Source organism: Chelmon rostratus, chromosome 6 (assembly GCF_017976325.1).
Source record: "Chelmon rostratus isolate fCheRos1 chromosome 6, fCheRos1.pri, whole genome shotgun sequence".
Taxonomy (NCBI): domain Eukaryota; kingdom Metazoa; phylum Chordata; class Actinopteri; order Chaetodontiformes; family Chaetodontidae; genus Chelmon; species Chelmon rostratus.
In genome coordinates, this window is record NC_055663.1 from 28,773,716 (window position 1) to 28,790,169 (window position 16,454).

Here is a 16,454-nt window from a genome sequence, read left to right on the forward strand (position 1 = left end):
TCCTGGTTGATCTTTGTTCTGCGTCTGATTCAATCACACGTCAATGAGACTCAGTGACCTCGGCAGGAGCAGCCAGTTGTCTGCTGCTGGAACAGATCTGGTCTGGACAGTGGGTGAAGGATCCTGTGACCCTGATCCCGCTGTTCACCATGTGCTCTGTCTGTAGCCTCTATGATAGGAAGACGCTCATGATCGGCCTGTGTTGGTCCAGGCTGCAGCTTTGTGCTGTTCTGAAGTGCAGGTCAAAGAAATGACTCTGGGTTGTTAGCCATGCTAGCAGCAGCAGCGCAGTGGCGGCTGGTTGGTCAGCTGCTTCGATTGGGAAGTCGTGTTGGGTGAATTGTCATGAAAGTTGCTGCAGATGTTTATTGCAGAATATATTTGAACGATGTCAGTGATCCTTTGATTTTTCCTCTAGCGCCACCATCAGATCAGACTTTTCACTTATCCTGTGAAATATCTCAACATTTGCTCGATGGATTGGACCAGAATTTGGTACACATATTCATGATGAAGATGAAGCGAATGGATCAGTGAGCATATTTATGAACAAATACCTGCAGAACCAGTGACACTTTGTCTTCATTGGCAACTAGTGAATGTTAGCATGCTAGCATTCTAAACTAAGTTGGTGCACATGCTAAACATCAGCACTCTCTCAGCATGTTAGCATGGTCATGTAAGCAGTATGGATGCAGTATGTGGCGGACAGATGCTCGCCTTTGGTGCTGAGGAAAGAACCAAACACAAGGACCAGTTTCCCAGCAACCAGCTGAGACTCCAGGAAGTGAATCTGACACAAGACCCCCGTAAAGCGGCTGCCGTTTTTACACTTTGTTTTGTGCGCCAGTTAAACAAACAAGATATGACATGTCAATCAGTGAGCCGGGAGGTGGATTCTGTTCCTGGGCAGATCCAGGTTAGCTGTTTGCGGTGGATGCTGCCATCAGTATTCTCATCTACCGCTTGGCAGGACAGTGAATCAGCTGCACTGCAAGATGATCAAAATACAGTCATGTGACAGATTTTCAGGTCTGAGCTCAGTGTCATCACACGTTAAAACACTGCAGCTGTCGTCAATGGTTACCTGTATCAGCTGATCGTTTAGAGAGACAACAGGTTGATCCCTGAGCAGCAAGAGGCCAGAAACACACAGCAAGACAGACGTGTGTGTGTGCGTGCGTGCATGCATTCGTGCGTGTGAGAGTTCCCTCATCCTTTCAGCAGGGCTTGGGTTGTTGTCATGGAAACAGTGTTTTCTGAGCTCACAGTGCTCATGAATATGTAGAGTTTGAGTTCTTCATTGATGACGAAGCTCAGCTGAGTTTCAGAGTGTAAATTGATAAATAAACCTCATTTTCTGGATCTTATGTATCTAATAATCTGCTGATCTAATACAGGAGCTGGATGAACGGTGTGTTTTTTTCATGTCTTTATTTAATCTTGCTCCTCTGATGCTGAACTGAAGCTGCAGCCTGTTCAGTATTTTGGATGTGGATTTAAACCCAGTCGTGTGTGTTGGTGCAACACTTGGCTCTGCTTCATGCATTTCTAATGATGGATCCACAGGTGGGACCAACAGGTTCATTTTATTACACGGGTCATAATCAGAGCAAGTTTCTTAAACTCTTGAATCTTCTCAGTAAAAACTAAATTACTGATCAGACAACTTGCTGCGGCCAAACTGTCACGCTTTACATTTTCCTGTAAAGTCGTTTCAGAAACGAGGCAGCATGTAAACGGAGGAATGTGAGCGCGAGGGAGCTGATGAAGTATCCAGCTGATAGAGTCGCAGGCTGACAGCGCTCGTACGGGTTTTTACTTTGGGGCTGACAGAGGAGAGATATTCTGTCAGTTACCACGGCAGGCGTGAAATGACCTGCGCACATCCTGTTTGCAGTCGTGAGCTTCGTCACACGTGGACACAAACCACGTCGTAAGAGAGCCGATTTTTATTGTTGCCTTCGTAGACGAGCGTGTGATGGAGGCGTTTCTATATGAAGTATTTTATCATTGGATTTTGTGTGGAACTCAGTGTGAAGCAGGTTTCTGCTCATTAATCACACCGTGTGTGTTCTAACTTAGAGTCTGAACCATTCTGGATCAGATGAAGATGTGATGACCCTTATCCACGAACACTTAAGAGAAAAGTTTTGTTCAGGATCTCTTTAATGTGGTTATTAGATAAGTGTGACCAGGATGTGCAGCGAGCACGTCCTCACTGAAGCCATTTTTCTCTTGTTCTCTTCGTTAGATGGGAAGAATTAACATGTGTTCTAATTGTTAAATAGTGACGAACAGCACAGACTTCAAACCTGTTCCCTCAACAAACATGCAGATGCTCTAAAATCTCCAAAATCCATCCACACACATTAACATTTGGTCAGCCGAGCCTCCTGTAAAGCTTGTTTGTTTGTGGATTCATGGTTAGTTAAAAGTTGAATAAGTTGTGAAGACGACAGAAACTACTTTCATGAATCCAGGTGAATAACAGGGTTCAAAAAGGGGACCATGAATGTCTGGACTGAAGAGATGTTGGACTGACGGACAGACAGACAGGCAGGCAGGCAGACCGACCGACGGACGGACAGACGGACGGATGGACGGACAGACGGACAGACGGACAGACGGGCAGACGGACAGACGGACAGAACCACCAGCTGGGCTGAAAAGCACTCTGACAGCTGAACAGTTAGCTCTGATTTCAGTTTCTCCTCCTTTCTCAGTGTTTCAAACAGTTTGAATAGAAACAGAAAGAGACAAAGAGACGAGAAGTAAAGCTGAACACGAGAGGTAGAAACAAACTGCTCGATCCAGACGAGCAGCTCAACAAGCACATGATGTGTACATTTATATAAAAGCAACAATGACTCAGCATATCTCTGTGTGTGTGTGTGTGTGTGGGTGCGTGCGTGTGTGTGTGTGTGTGCGTGTGTGTGTGTGTGCGTGTGTGTGTCTCTGTCTGTGTATGTATGTCTCTGTCTGTGTGTGTGTGTGTGTGTGTGTGTCTCCATGCAGCCTTTCCTGAACCCAGAGGGGACGTCCGAGTGTGACGTCGTCCTGCTGAACCGTTGGAGTGTGAGGAACTATCAGGTCCAGCGAGGAGACATCGTCTCCGTCCTGTGAGTAACTGAAGAAAAACTCCACCGACACACACCGAGCGAGCTTCAGTTACTGAGTGACTTTGAACAGTCGCGTGTGAAGTGTGAACTCCAGGTTGAAGAGCAGACTCTGGGTCTGTCTTTGAGAGGCGTTTTAGGCTCATTGACAGGAAAGGGAATGAATGAATGAATGAATTCACTCAGCAGTACTCAGGATTATTGTGTTATGGTGTTTCTTCTTCTTGTGGATGAACATTTAGACCACCTACAGTGATCAGTTATCAGATATACTGCATGTATACAGAACTCATTCCTCTTCAATAATACTGCTTCTACACTACAAAAATGCTTCATTAGATTAGAGACATTTTTCAGCTCAGCTGCACTGATGCCCGACACCATGATGTGTGACAGACTTTATGGACAGGAAGTCTTTATGCAGCTCATATTTATTCATGATTGATAAAGCATCCATCAAAGAGAAGGTGAGCGAGGATGAGGAAGGCAAACCAACGATCGTGTTTATTATTCCAGCAAATATTTTATCCATTTGTCCGTTAGGCAAAGTAGAAATCCGTAGTTCTGTCCGTCTCTTGAATGTCTTGTAAAGTCAGATTTCATGCTTAAGGTTCAGTTTTGTGTCGTTATTCAACAGTTTGAACAAATTTTCGTGCATCATGGACAACAAACGTTTGAGAGACAAACAACAAGTGAGCAACTGTCTGAAATGACTGCACTAAATACACAAAGCATCAAATGAGGAGATATAATAGATTAAAGAATTAGATTAAAGTACTTTTAAAGGTTTAGACACTTTTCTTTCTCTTCTCTTTTTAAATGGCGATTGCTTCTGAAGGCTCAGCTCTCTGGAAACAATGGGGCCGGTCTTTATCTGGCCTGTCATGGCGACAGGGAGATGAGGAATTCATATAAATGATATCATTTTTTGGTCTGGCACTGATGTCACCTTGATGACAGAGGGCTGAGCCTGAGCTCGATCCACAAACACAATGCGGAGGGAAAAAAGTTCTTTTATGCTCGTTGTTTCTGTCCTCTTATTGTTTCGTTTTGATGGCGTCTTGCTTTTGATAATCAAACATGGGAAGCTAAATGACGAGTGACGCTTTAGCAAACGCAAACAGGGCTAACAGCTGCAAGCTGCTTGATTAGTTTCAACTTTCAGCCAATCAGAAGCTTGTGGAGGATGAGTAAGATGTGAAGGTTTGACATCTACCAACGGAGACAGATGAGCTTCAGGGAAGGAGACAAATCAAAAAGTAATTAATTTCAGTGGGATTGAACCACAGCGGCACTTTGGAAGTTTAAATATGAAGCCAACAGGAACTGCTAACGTGGCAGACAGCGAAGCTGCACATGGTGGGTGACCCAGGCAGTCTGAGAGAGTCAGTGTGCTGCATGCTAACCAGCTAACACACGACTGATGGAGTGCTCCTGTCAGACGTGTTTCAGAGGGCTCGACTGGTGGCTTCTCTGGAGACGCTGGTGCAAATACAAACTTACATCTTGGTGAAGAGATCCTGCACAACATAAAGCATTACAGACACACAAGACGCCTGTACTGATGTAAAATATCACACCTGTGCTCATCTAATCCAAGTGCCAGGTGTGTTTGTCAGTGTCATCCTGAATGTGAAGGATGAAGTCTGTCACAGTCTAAATCCTGAAGAAAATGTTCCACTGCTTTTTCTATCATGAGTTTCTCTCCTCATATCTGAACTCTGTCCACTAACTTGTGTGGTACTGACCTGTTTTTACCCGGTTTTGCTACATCTCTCCAACTACGTTCAAGTCTGAAATCATGCAGACTAAGACCATCATTTCCAGCGGAGATACTGACTTAACTGAACTTTAACACATGCACTGACTTCCACAGTGCACATGGGATTCAGTGACTGACAGGGAGTTGATTCTGCTCTTTGACTGGCTGGAACATTGCAGAAAGCTGTGGTAGTTTTACATTCTGGCTGTAGCTTCCAGGTTTTGTGGGATCTCGTGCAAACTATTTACTTTTGTGTGTTACGCACTCTGTAAGCATGTCTCAGCCTTCAGGCTAACGCACGGCGCTCACACACAGGTGCGCTGTGGACTGAATAATTTAGTTGTTTTTTTGTTTTGTCATTGCGAAAGCACCTGCACGGCTCCGACCGAGGTGCCGTACAGATATGGTTTCATTTTCCTGTTCAGCGGTGCAGCAGGGCCCTTTGGAGCCGATATCACAAACTTTCTGTCACCAACATGCTTCCAGCACTTCCGACACCAGCTGGGAATTCAACATGATGGGGAAACAGTGAGATAGCAGGTGCGATGAGGTCTGGTCAAACCGTGCAGAACACGGACTCATCATGGAGTCTGTGCATGACGAGCCGTCATCGCTCATTAGGAAAACCTTTACTGCGAGTTTTTCCATCTGCAGGCGGCCCTGGAGCCCCTCAGAGGGCCGTCTGAGCGTCATTAACACTCCGTTTCTGTGAAAGTCCCACACGCTGATTCAGCCTGTTCAGACTGGAGATGCTGCAGCCCCGCGGCTGCTCTGAGACCAGCGAGGAAACTGACAGATTTGACTGGCGTTCTGAGCTGTTTGATGGGGCGAAGGCGATGCTGTCGGTTTTTCTTTGGAGGTGTTTGCTGTGGAGGACAAACCGGCTGCCATGATGACCCCTGTGGGACAAGAGATATTTGTGAAGGGCAGCGCAGAGAGCAGAGCAGTGATTTAACCTGTAGCTCTTGTGTTGTGGCTGAATTGAAGAAGAGCTGTCCTTCCTCTGGCAGACGGTAATGATCCAGCAGTGCAGCGTCACACAGCTGGACAGCCTCTGAGCACAGAGAGCTGAGGACAGCACATGGAGACGGTGGTCCTGTAGAGTTCATGTGAACGCAGAAACACTGTGACATTTAGACTCAGCTTAGGGACAACATAAGCACCTCCCCTCCTCCCTCCTGTGCCTTTTTGTCTGTTTGTCTTCCGATCTTAATGTCACCTGTTTACCTGGCCGCCCTTTGAAGACGGGATTTCCCCTCAAAGCAGCACAGAGCTCAGTCCTCCTCACGTGAAATCTGTTTCAGCTCGTCTCATCATTTAACTCAAATCCCTTATAAAGCTGCTTCTATCATCCGCCAAGAATATCTCCTCGCATTGATATTTGAATACGATAGAGCTGCACTGCAGGGGAGACCGACTTCTGCTTATAATTGGCGTTGATTTTAAAGAAAAATTGTTCGATGCCGGTCCGCAGAGTAATATCTTATTTACAGAATGCCTCATTTTCAGTGCACGCTGGCTGAGGAGAGTGATTGCGTCCCTGTATCTCTGAGGCGGTGTACAGAGAGCTGAGCGCTGCCATGAGTGTTTGTCATGCTCTCAGTGCAGACCATTACAAACCTGATTGATTTTCTGTTCAGCTGTGAACAGAACCGTTTGCCTCTGAGCGGCATCAGATCCGATTCCTGCAAAACATCATTTTCTCGACGGTGGGGAGCGAATGTTTCCCGCCGGTTATAACACACACGTATCGCGGGAGATGAAAAGAGGCCCGGCTTCTGGCTCGCTTGGGTTTGTTTACGTCGAAGGGTTTGATGACAGCCATCTTGGATCAGCGGGGGATGGTTGGGGGGAGGGGTGAATTCCACACTCTATGAATATTCATTGAAAACTCTCAACAGTCACGGAAACCTTGAAAAGCGCCGCTTTAACTCCTCTGCGGCGGCGTTCTGCCTCTGTTTGCTTTGATTGGAGGATCTCACTGACTGATGAGCATCTGCAGCTCCGAGCTGCTGTTTGCTGCTTCTTGGTCTGATAGAGACTCAGAACTCAGAGAGCAGAGAGGCCCGAACCCTGCTGACGCCTGAGAAACACCAAAGTTACCACTACTACCAGGTGACACAACATCTGCAATCCACCCAGCAACTCTAATCTATACGCACAATGAGCTAGAATCTATACACAGAATGAGCTAGAATCTATACGCACAATGAGCTAGAATCTATACACAGAATGAGCTAGAATCTATACGCACAATGAGCTAGAATCTATACGAAGAATGAGCTAGAATCTATACACACGATGAACTAGAATCTATACACACAATGAGCTAGAATCTATACACACGATGAGCTAGAATCTATACGAAGAATGAGCTACAATCTATACGAAGAATGAGCTAGAATCTATACACACGATGAGCTAGAATCTATACACAGAATGAGCTAGAATCTATACACAGAATGAGCTAGAATCTATACACACGATGAGCTAGAATCTATACGAAGAATGAGCTAGAATCTATACACACGATGAACTAGAATCTATACACACAATGAGCTAGAATCTATACGAAGAATGAGCTAGAATCTATACACACGATGAACTAGAATCTATACACACAATGAGCTAGAATCTATACACACGATGAGCTAGAATCTATACACACAATGAGCTAGAATCTATACACACAATGAGCTAGAATCTATACACACAATGAGCTAGAATCTATGCGAAGAATGAGCTAGAATCTATACACACAATGAGCTAGAATCTATACACAGAATGAGCTAGAATCTATACACACGATGAACTAGAATCTATACACACAATGAGCTAGAATCTATACGAAGAATGAGCTAGAATCTATACACACGATGAACTAGAATCTATACACACAATGAGCTAGAATCTATACACACGATGAGCTAGAATCTATACGAAGAATGAGCTAGAATCTATACGAAGAATGAGCTAGAATCTATACACACAATGAGCTAGAATCTACACACACGATGAGCTAGAATCTATACACACAATGAGCTAGAATCTATGCGAAGAATGAGCTAGAATCTATACGAAGAATGAGCTAGAATCTATACACACGATGAGCTAGAATCTATACACAGAATGAGCTAGAATCTATACGAAGAATGAGCTAGAATCTATACACACAATGAGCTAGAATCTATACGAAGAATGAGCTAGAATCTATACACACGATGAGCTAGAATCTATACGAAGAATGAGCTAGAATCTATACACAGAATGAGCTAGAATCTATACACACGATGAACTAGAATCTATACACACAATGAGCTAGAATCTATACACACGATGAGCTAGAATCTATGCGAAGAATGAGCTAGAATCTATACACACGATGAGCTAGAATCTATACACACGATGAGCTAGAATCTATACGAAGAATGAACTAGAATCTATACACAGAATAACTGTAATGTATACACAGAAAAAATAATCCATACACATAACCACTAATCTATACACAGAACGAACTAGTAACGACACATAGAGTTACACTAATCTATCATAGAATAATCTATACAAAATATAAACACTAGTCTGTACACATAAAAGCTCTAATCTATGTACAGAATGAACTAGAATCTCTATACAGAATAACTAATCTACATGGAGAATTAACTAGGATCTTAAACACAGAATAACTGATCTATGTAGAGCCCTGCGCGGGACTGTTTTCTTAATCCCGCTCCGCCCGCACCCACAACATGTGTGTTACACTCCCGCCCGCACCAGCAAAACTCTGAGAATGAATGCCCGCACAATAATAGAAATGAATTGATTTTGTGTCTTCTTCTGTCCCGCAGGAGAAAACACGTCATGTTATAGGCTATTAATAGATACTCCTGGGGATGTTTGATTCGTTTCCCTGGGCTGCGTGTCTTTGACGCACAGGTAGAGACCTTGTTTTAGCTTTTTTTCGATTTCAGTTGTTCACTCCATCATCCTGTCACTCCCGCAGTGTTTTTTTTTAGCTGCCCGCTCCCGCCCGCTGCAAAATTCAAACCGCCCGCTCCCACGAGATTTGTGTTGGTCCCGCCGGACCCAACAACAATCCCAATGCAGCTCTCTAGATCTATGTACAGAATAATTATTATCTATACACAGAATTACCTAGAATCTGTTTACAGAATAGCTAGGATCTATATACAGAATAACTATGGTCTATGTACACATACACATACATATATATGACGTGTCGCCGCCACCAGCTGTCCATCAGTCGAATAGTTTCAGGCCATCAGCAGGAGCGTGTGTCATGTGACTGTGAGCACTAAAACATTAAAGCAGGGAGCTGCAGATTAAAATGTGGAACTACTTGTGGTCCTTTCAAAGCTACACGTGTGACATTTTTCACTGTGACATCATCTTTTTTGGCCGTCATGGCCAGTCTGACCTGGATCAAAGCGAAGGGTCCAAATTGCATCACATCATGTCTGCTTTAATGTTTTCCATGCTGACGTGGAAATGTCGACCGTCGTGGTTCACACAGCACAGCCAGCCTTCTGTGTTTGGACCGATGGACTCGTGGGTTCACAGCTCAATGACGAGCATTTAAACTGGAATGGTTGTAATTCTCTCGTCATTGGAGGATGTGTAAGCTCGGCTGCTGCAGGTTTCGTTCTCGGCTCTGTAATGTTCAGCACAGGCAGCTTTAAGGTCCAGATGAGAAGCCCTGACAGTATTCAGACCTCTGCCGTCTGTGATCGTGTTTTCCTGCCTTCAACAGACAATTGTTGTGTTGTGTTGTTTTAGTGCATCACAAAGGCTGCCTTTCCTCTTGTTATCTTTCTTCTGTTTGACTACATGCCTCCGTCTCCGGAGTCTCCGGAGATGAAGACAGACACCAAAACCTCATGCTGAGATTTTTTTAGTTGATTTTTCACAAATGCTGTAACACGCAGGGTGCGAAACAGAAACAAAGACGAGGAAATGAAGTACAAACTGTTCAGGTGAGGAAACATAAAAAGCCTGCGGGGTTTCTAAAAACATCTCAACCCAAAGAGACGACAAACAGAGATGCAAATGACGAGTGGAGAAATGCAGAAATGAAATCAATGAGCCCTGTGTTTGTGTGTTTGAGCTGTCAGCGTAGAGAACGTGTGGCAGGTAATGGAGAAATAATTTGCTGTTTCTTTCAGTGAATGATGAAATAACAAATTCTATATTTGTTGCGTTTGCTTTAAGAAGGCGGTGAAGATACACGCTGCTGTTTTCATCCGTCTGACAGTTTACATCTTAAATAGATGTCGAGTTTTCTTGTCATGTAACGCGTGAATACTCTGATAACACAGAGAAATGAGAGTCTGTTCCAGCAGGATCGGGACTAATCACCCCGTCGAGTCCTGACAAAGAGAATTTCTGCGCCTTCTTCCGCTTGTTTGGCGGCTCGAACGATGTGTTCAGGGACACTGACCAGCGGGAGCGCTGAGCACGCGGGAAACACGGCCAAGCCAAAGAGGAGCGATGCCGTTGGTTGGGATACCGTGAAGTTGAGATAGATGGAAAGCTTCGATTCGTAGTCCGACACTTTTCTTAGCCCAGTCTGACTCAGGAAAGAGGAAAGCGTTGTGTTGTCTCACCCTGACATCGCACAGTGAGGACAGCTGATCGTCCCACAGCGTCTGCCATGAGATAACTGTTTCTTGATGAAGTCACGGGTCATGTGACAGCGTCTGCTTCTGGACCTCTTGGCTCCCCTGTGGGTCTTGTGAGTCACCATCTGAGGTGAAGGTGTTCTCCAAAGGGGAGATGATTCAGGGGAAACCAGATGAGGAGTTCCAGAAAACTTTTGGTTTGGTTGGATCTTGGATGTCTCAGCGTTAGCAAACCGTGGCTTATTTACAGAGAAAGATTATCTTATGGAGTCATGGTTCCATCCACCTGATGAGTGTTGCTCAAATATTTTGTTTCCGTCAACTCCTGAGACCATGTGTGTCTCTGCTGGATGTTCCAGCTCGGTCTCCAGCTCCTCTCTGTGAGCTGCTGAGCAGCGAGCCAACAGTCAGTTCAGCAGTTCCATGGTTTCAGCTGTCGTTGATGTACAGCTCTAACTGAGTGAAACTGGAAGGTTAATGTTTCATTCTGTAAAAACTGATTTTAATATGCTTGATGAAATGGATGGAAGATTATTGATAGCAAGTGAAAGTCATGTGACTCACCACACCTTCGTCCAGTGTGATCACCAGCTTCACACGTTTGTCACCTTTCCTCTCGTGGTTTTATCCGCTGTCATGTGACAGACGGCGGCCGCCTCCTTCAACGTGCTTCATGAAGAGACGATGATTGTCTCAACAGCTACTTTTCTATATTTGTATCTGGTCAGTGTCGCTGTCGTACAGTTCAGGTTTTGGTGTTGTTTCAGGTGTAGTGCAATAAGTAGTGTGTGTGTGTGTGTGTGTGTGTGTGTGTGTGTGTGTGTGAAATATCAAACTATTCCTTTTAATGCTTTTGGCGTCTTCAGCTCCTTTCAGATATTTGAACTCTCTTCAGCTTTTAAACTTGAGCATCTCTGGATATTTGGATGTCGACTCTTCAGCTCAAACCAGTTTCTGTTTACATTGTGTTTATATGTGAACTAACTCTTGAACTGGTTCTTAATTCACTTCACTTCTTAAAGTAACAACGGCTCTACAATCAAATATACAGGATCACACTTCAGCAGAACAACTCTACCACTGGTCTGAATTGAAACCTAAGAGCTTTAAACAGGAACAGGAGAAAACGGAGTGCAGAATAAATAATAGTAATAAAATACAACTCAAACTGCAGCACAGTACATCAGAGCATGTAACAGTCATATATGGGAGTGGAGAGCCTAATGCAGAGATAAATATACACAATAAGCAGCTATAAGTTGTATTTACATGAACGAGTTAGCGCACAGACGGTATTTTCCGCACTATAAGGCACCTAAAAGCCTTTAATTTTCTCAAAAACGACAGTGCGCCTTATAATCCGATGCGCCTTTTATATGGATCAATATTGGTTAATTATGGCTATCATAGTCAGGGGGCGTGGCCGAAGTAACAGCGGTATTCCACTCTCTGCTGCCGTCATCCTTTGACTGGCGCGTGCAGTCAGCTGTCAACCTGAATAATAAAATGACTATTTCACTGAACAATGAAAAAAATATGAATATATGTTAAATAATAGGCAATTAAAATATTAATCAAACGTGGTTAATGTGATTTCTGCTGCTGAACCTCAGCGCACAGCGTCTGCACATCAGCGCTGTGCGCCGTCACCTGCATCTTTACGCAGGATCAGCTGTCATCTGTGAGCGCGCGGTGTTTGTTTCAAAACATACGAACTAAAATAAAATACATTTTAAATAAATGCTCATTAATTATTTTCAGGAGCCACGGGTTGCCGACCCCTGATCTAGTGGATGCATAACGCAACCCCAGACACCACAGGACGGTACTTTCTGTCTATGCGCCTCATAATGCGGTGCACCTTATATATGAAAAAATTTTTAAAATAGGCCATTCATTGAAGGTGCGCCTTATAGTGCGGAAAATACGGTAATTTGTCTCTGTACAATCTACAGTTATTGCACAGGTGGTAGAGAATAGCTGGGAGTCCCTGATCTATACGACAACACATGAAACTCATGTGGGGGGGCTGGAACTCATTTCCATTAAATTGGTATTAAAGCCTCGTTAATTAAAAAGGTCCACAGAGACCTCAGTCTTAAAGAAGGAAAAACATTCTTCCAGCTGCTCGCCCGGTGCAGGCATCACTGTGACTGCAGCAGATAGACCAGTGTGTTTACTGGTTAGACTGGTACACATATGATACCAGTAAATGCCCACAGGGACAGTGCTAATATGAGGATGTTTGCTCACCATCGTAGTTTAACGTGTTAAGTCTAAAACTTCGTGCTCATGGAAGCGTTGGAGGGAAAGTTCGAGGAAAGAAGTCAGGAAAGACATCCTCTGTGCACCATGAACGTCTCATGTTCATGTCAGTCCATCCAGTCTGGCCCAGAGTGGTGGGTCAAACGGCTTCAAGCTGAAGTAATCAGTAGGATAAGATCTGTTGTTTGATGTCACTCATTTGTCTCTCCTTCCATCTCTCTGCCTTTCTGGCTCTGCTGTGATGCATGCTGGGTAACGGGATGTGTTGGCGGATGTTTTTCCTCTTTCGGGGGTTCGTCTCTCTCCTCTCGTTCGCACCGACATCAAAGCCAAGAGTCTGCCGCTCACACACATCTCTGGGAATTACCTCCGCGCGTGATATTTGCTCGTGCGTCCGTTTAGCGGCGGCAGATCGTCCCTCCCAGCGCCGTCAGGCGGTTGACATATTGAGGCCGCGATGAACGCTGCACGTTAGCGCCGGAGGGAGCGACGCATAAAAGGCGGCAGGTGGAGAGAGAGGAAGGATAAACTCTTTCTACGATCAGACATAAATACAAACCACGCTCTCACTTTCAGTCTCTTATTCTTACTTTTATTCTGATTATTGATTGATTGGTTGTCTTTTATTTTCTGAATTATTCTGAATTATGCTTCGTAGAGGGATGGACACAATAACAAGAACACCTCTACAATCAGCCCTGCTGTAGATTCTGCCCGTTAGAGGTTCGACTCTTATCGTTTAGCTGATGATATATCAAAAAGAGGATGACTGAACTCTGACAGTAGTACTGTTGCTTTATACAGTAATTATACTATATTATATTATATGTAGTTTACACATTATGTACAGTAAAAATCTAATTTTATTTAAAACTGAATTGCCGAAAACCTTAAATATGTTGGTTTGTTTTTTATTTATGAGTTTTTCCCATAATCTGTAAAGCAGGTATCCACAGAGACAGTGGAAATATGTGCTGCACGAAATCTGTCTTTTTTAAGATGAAGAGTTTTTGATAGTCGGTGCTGCGTCTTCGCTGAAAGAGGTTGTCCTCAGCAGAAAGAAGGCTTGAAGTCGAGTGTGTGGTTGTTGAGATCCCTCCACCCGGCAGTCTTCTCACCATGACGACCATCTTTTCCTTACTTTTTAATTTTAGTTGCCTCAGCCTAATAAACACCCTGACAACACGGACTCATTGGACTAAAATAACATGATATTAATAAATTAGCTACTGCAGATCTGAAAAATGTTCTGGTCATTTAGTGTTTTCATTTCAAGAAAGAAGAAAAAGATTGAAACAGAAGTGTGACAGCAGCAGGCGCAGTGATCAGCAGGTGATGGTTAATGAGGTGAAGTGGAGGAAAAAAACTGGCTTGTGAAGGGAAGAGGGGCCGGACTGGCCAGTAGGCTGGTACAAATGAAAAACCAACTGATGACATGTATGTTAGTGAAAGGGTTTCGAGTCACAGACAGCTTGCGTGTCAACCATTGACACGAATTTTGGGGGTGTCAGTGGTTGACTGTGGTCCTCGGTATAAAAGCTGTAACACTCAGCCACACCGCTGCTGCTCACCTTGAGCCTCCTGCAGCAGCGTCAGACTGCTCCTCCTGTTTGGAGACACGGCGTGAGGCTGAACAGCATCAGTAAATCTGAATTTTTAAACGGGTTTGAGGACGACATGTGGAGCTGAGCCTGAAGTCACAGCTGCTCCACATCCTTCAACCCGGCTCTGGAAATGAGCTTTGATCCAGGCTAATTCTGCTGCCGCTGGGAGGCTTTCCTCTGGACCCCGAGCTCCCAGCAGGCTTTGTGTCACCAGTGTTTTAACACGGTTGTATTAATCGCTCGTGCGGCGGCGCGGCGTTAAACCCCGAGTTGGGATTTACGCAGAAAGTGCCGATGCGAGGCTTGACGAGAATCCCTGAGAAGTTGAATTTAATTTTCTCCTTGTCATCGTGCACTCCGGCCAGCAGCCGTCCGTCATGAAGGATTAGCTGAGGAATTTCTTTTTATGTGTCTGAGTTTTATTAGCAAGAACTGGGATTTTGAGCTAAGTTTTACAGCTTAATCAATACATGGTTTTATAGAGGCGGCAAATTTACTGCAATACAATACACTGCGTAACACCAGTCCATTAAATCACAGCTCCCAGTGGTTCCTTTTCAAGCTAATCACGACAAATTAAGACGACATAAACCTTGAGGAAATTTAAGTGAGTATTTCCATGTCAGCTTTCAGCTCTCACATGCAGACTGCTGACAGAGCTCCCATCCAGCCCACGGCTCTGATTACAGATTATCATGTTTGCAGTATTCCTCTTAATGTCCTCTTAAATATGTTGGAGGTCAGATAGAACATTTCCCTGCCCTGTCAGGACCCTAAATATGTTTTATTTAAGCTATTTAAGCTTTAACTAAAGCAACACTTTTATTGTTTTATTCTTTTGTGGCTGAATCACGATGTGGAAATGTTCTACATGTCTTCAGTTCGTACACATGTACCTCATGAGATACTCGGTGTCTCCTCTAAAGTCTTCAGAGGAGCTGAATGATGATTGTCTGCCTGCTGTCGAAGCAATAAAGACTCTGTTATCTCTAGATCATAAATATAAATGAATATATTCAGCTAAAGCTGTGAAAAACTGTAGCTCATGTCTGTCTTTATTAGAGTTGACAGAGGGAATCATGATCCCAGTTCTTTAACAGTGCGTGTCAACATCCAATCATATGGTCCGATCTGCTATTTTTATTGACCTGAATGTTGATTAAATGTGTAAAAGACGTATTTAATCAACAAGAACAACAATCTGGACGTGACTCACTTTCAGTGTTCAAAGAGGTTCATGGATGAGCCTTCAGCAAATAAAGTCACCAGCGTGTTATCATCATCATCGTGAGCGAGCCGAGGCTCTGCTCCGTGCAAGACGCTCTCATTGGTCCACGCCGCTCCTCCCACCGGGCCGGAACGTGCCACCTGTACAGGCCTCTGTGTCGAGGAGATGGAAAGCAAACTGAGCCAGAATGAAACTTTCATGTGACTTCTCTCTGACGTGCAGGCGGTCATCAACGGCAGCTCCAGCAGTTTACTGTCAGACAGCTCACAAAAGAGAACGTTTAAAAAAAACTGAACATATTCTGGCTTTAGTTTCTAAGTTTGGTTCCAGCTCCAAAAACGCTGGATCCTACATTTCCCAGAATGCCTCAACCTCACTGCCTCATAAACACACACATCTCAAACTTCATACCGCCAAACTGTAACATGGACTCGAGACATCCCTGATAACATCACTATGACATCATCAGATTAGTTCTTGATTAAGATCCTCCAGAGTCACAGAAGACATATTTAAATAACTTTAATCAATCAATTAATTGAATTTGAAGTGTACAATCACCATGCAGCCTGCTCATAATACACAATAAACTAAAAGAATGAAAATGAATCAGGGCTAGAGATTAGCTGCTTCTACCTTCAGTTGGACAAACAGCAGGTGGCGCTCTGGACAGGTGGAGAACATCAGACCGGTAGGATGATCTCCCATGGTTCTCTTTGCTGTGACTTTTCCAGTTAGCCTCCATGCTCAGCTGCTTTGCTGCAGTGAAGCTTGTGATAACTGGAACTGCAGTGTGCGGCCGCGTGGTCGGGTTTTGTGTTTTTGGAGATGGAG

At 44.2% G+C, this 16,454-nt stretch overlaps 1 protein-coding gene across 2 annotated transcripts in view; it reads left to right on the forward strand.

Moving 5' to 3' along the window:
• The window catches only part of immp2l (inner mitochondrial membrane peptidase subunit 2), a 117,388-nt gene that overhangs the window by 20,279 nt on the left and 80,655 nt on the right, over positions 1 to 16,454 (forward strand). For both annotated transcript variants that reach the window (XM_041938826.1, XM_041938827.1), the window contains exon 3: positions 3,019 to 3,122. In XM_041938826.1, the coding sequence (XP_041794760.1) occupies positions 3,019 to 3,122 (104 nt within the window). The remainder of the gene's footprint in view (positions 1 to 3,018; positions 3,123 to 16,454) is intronic.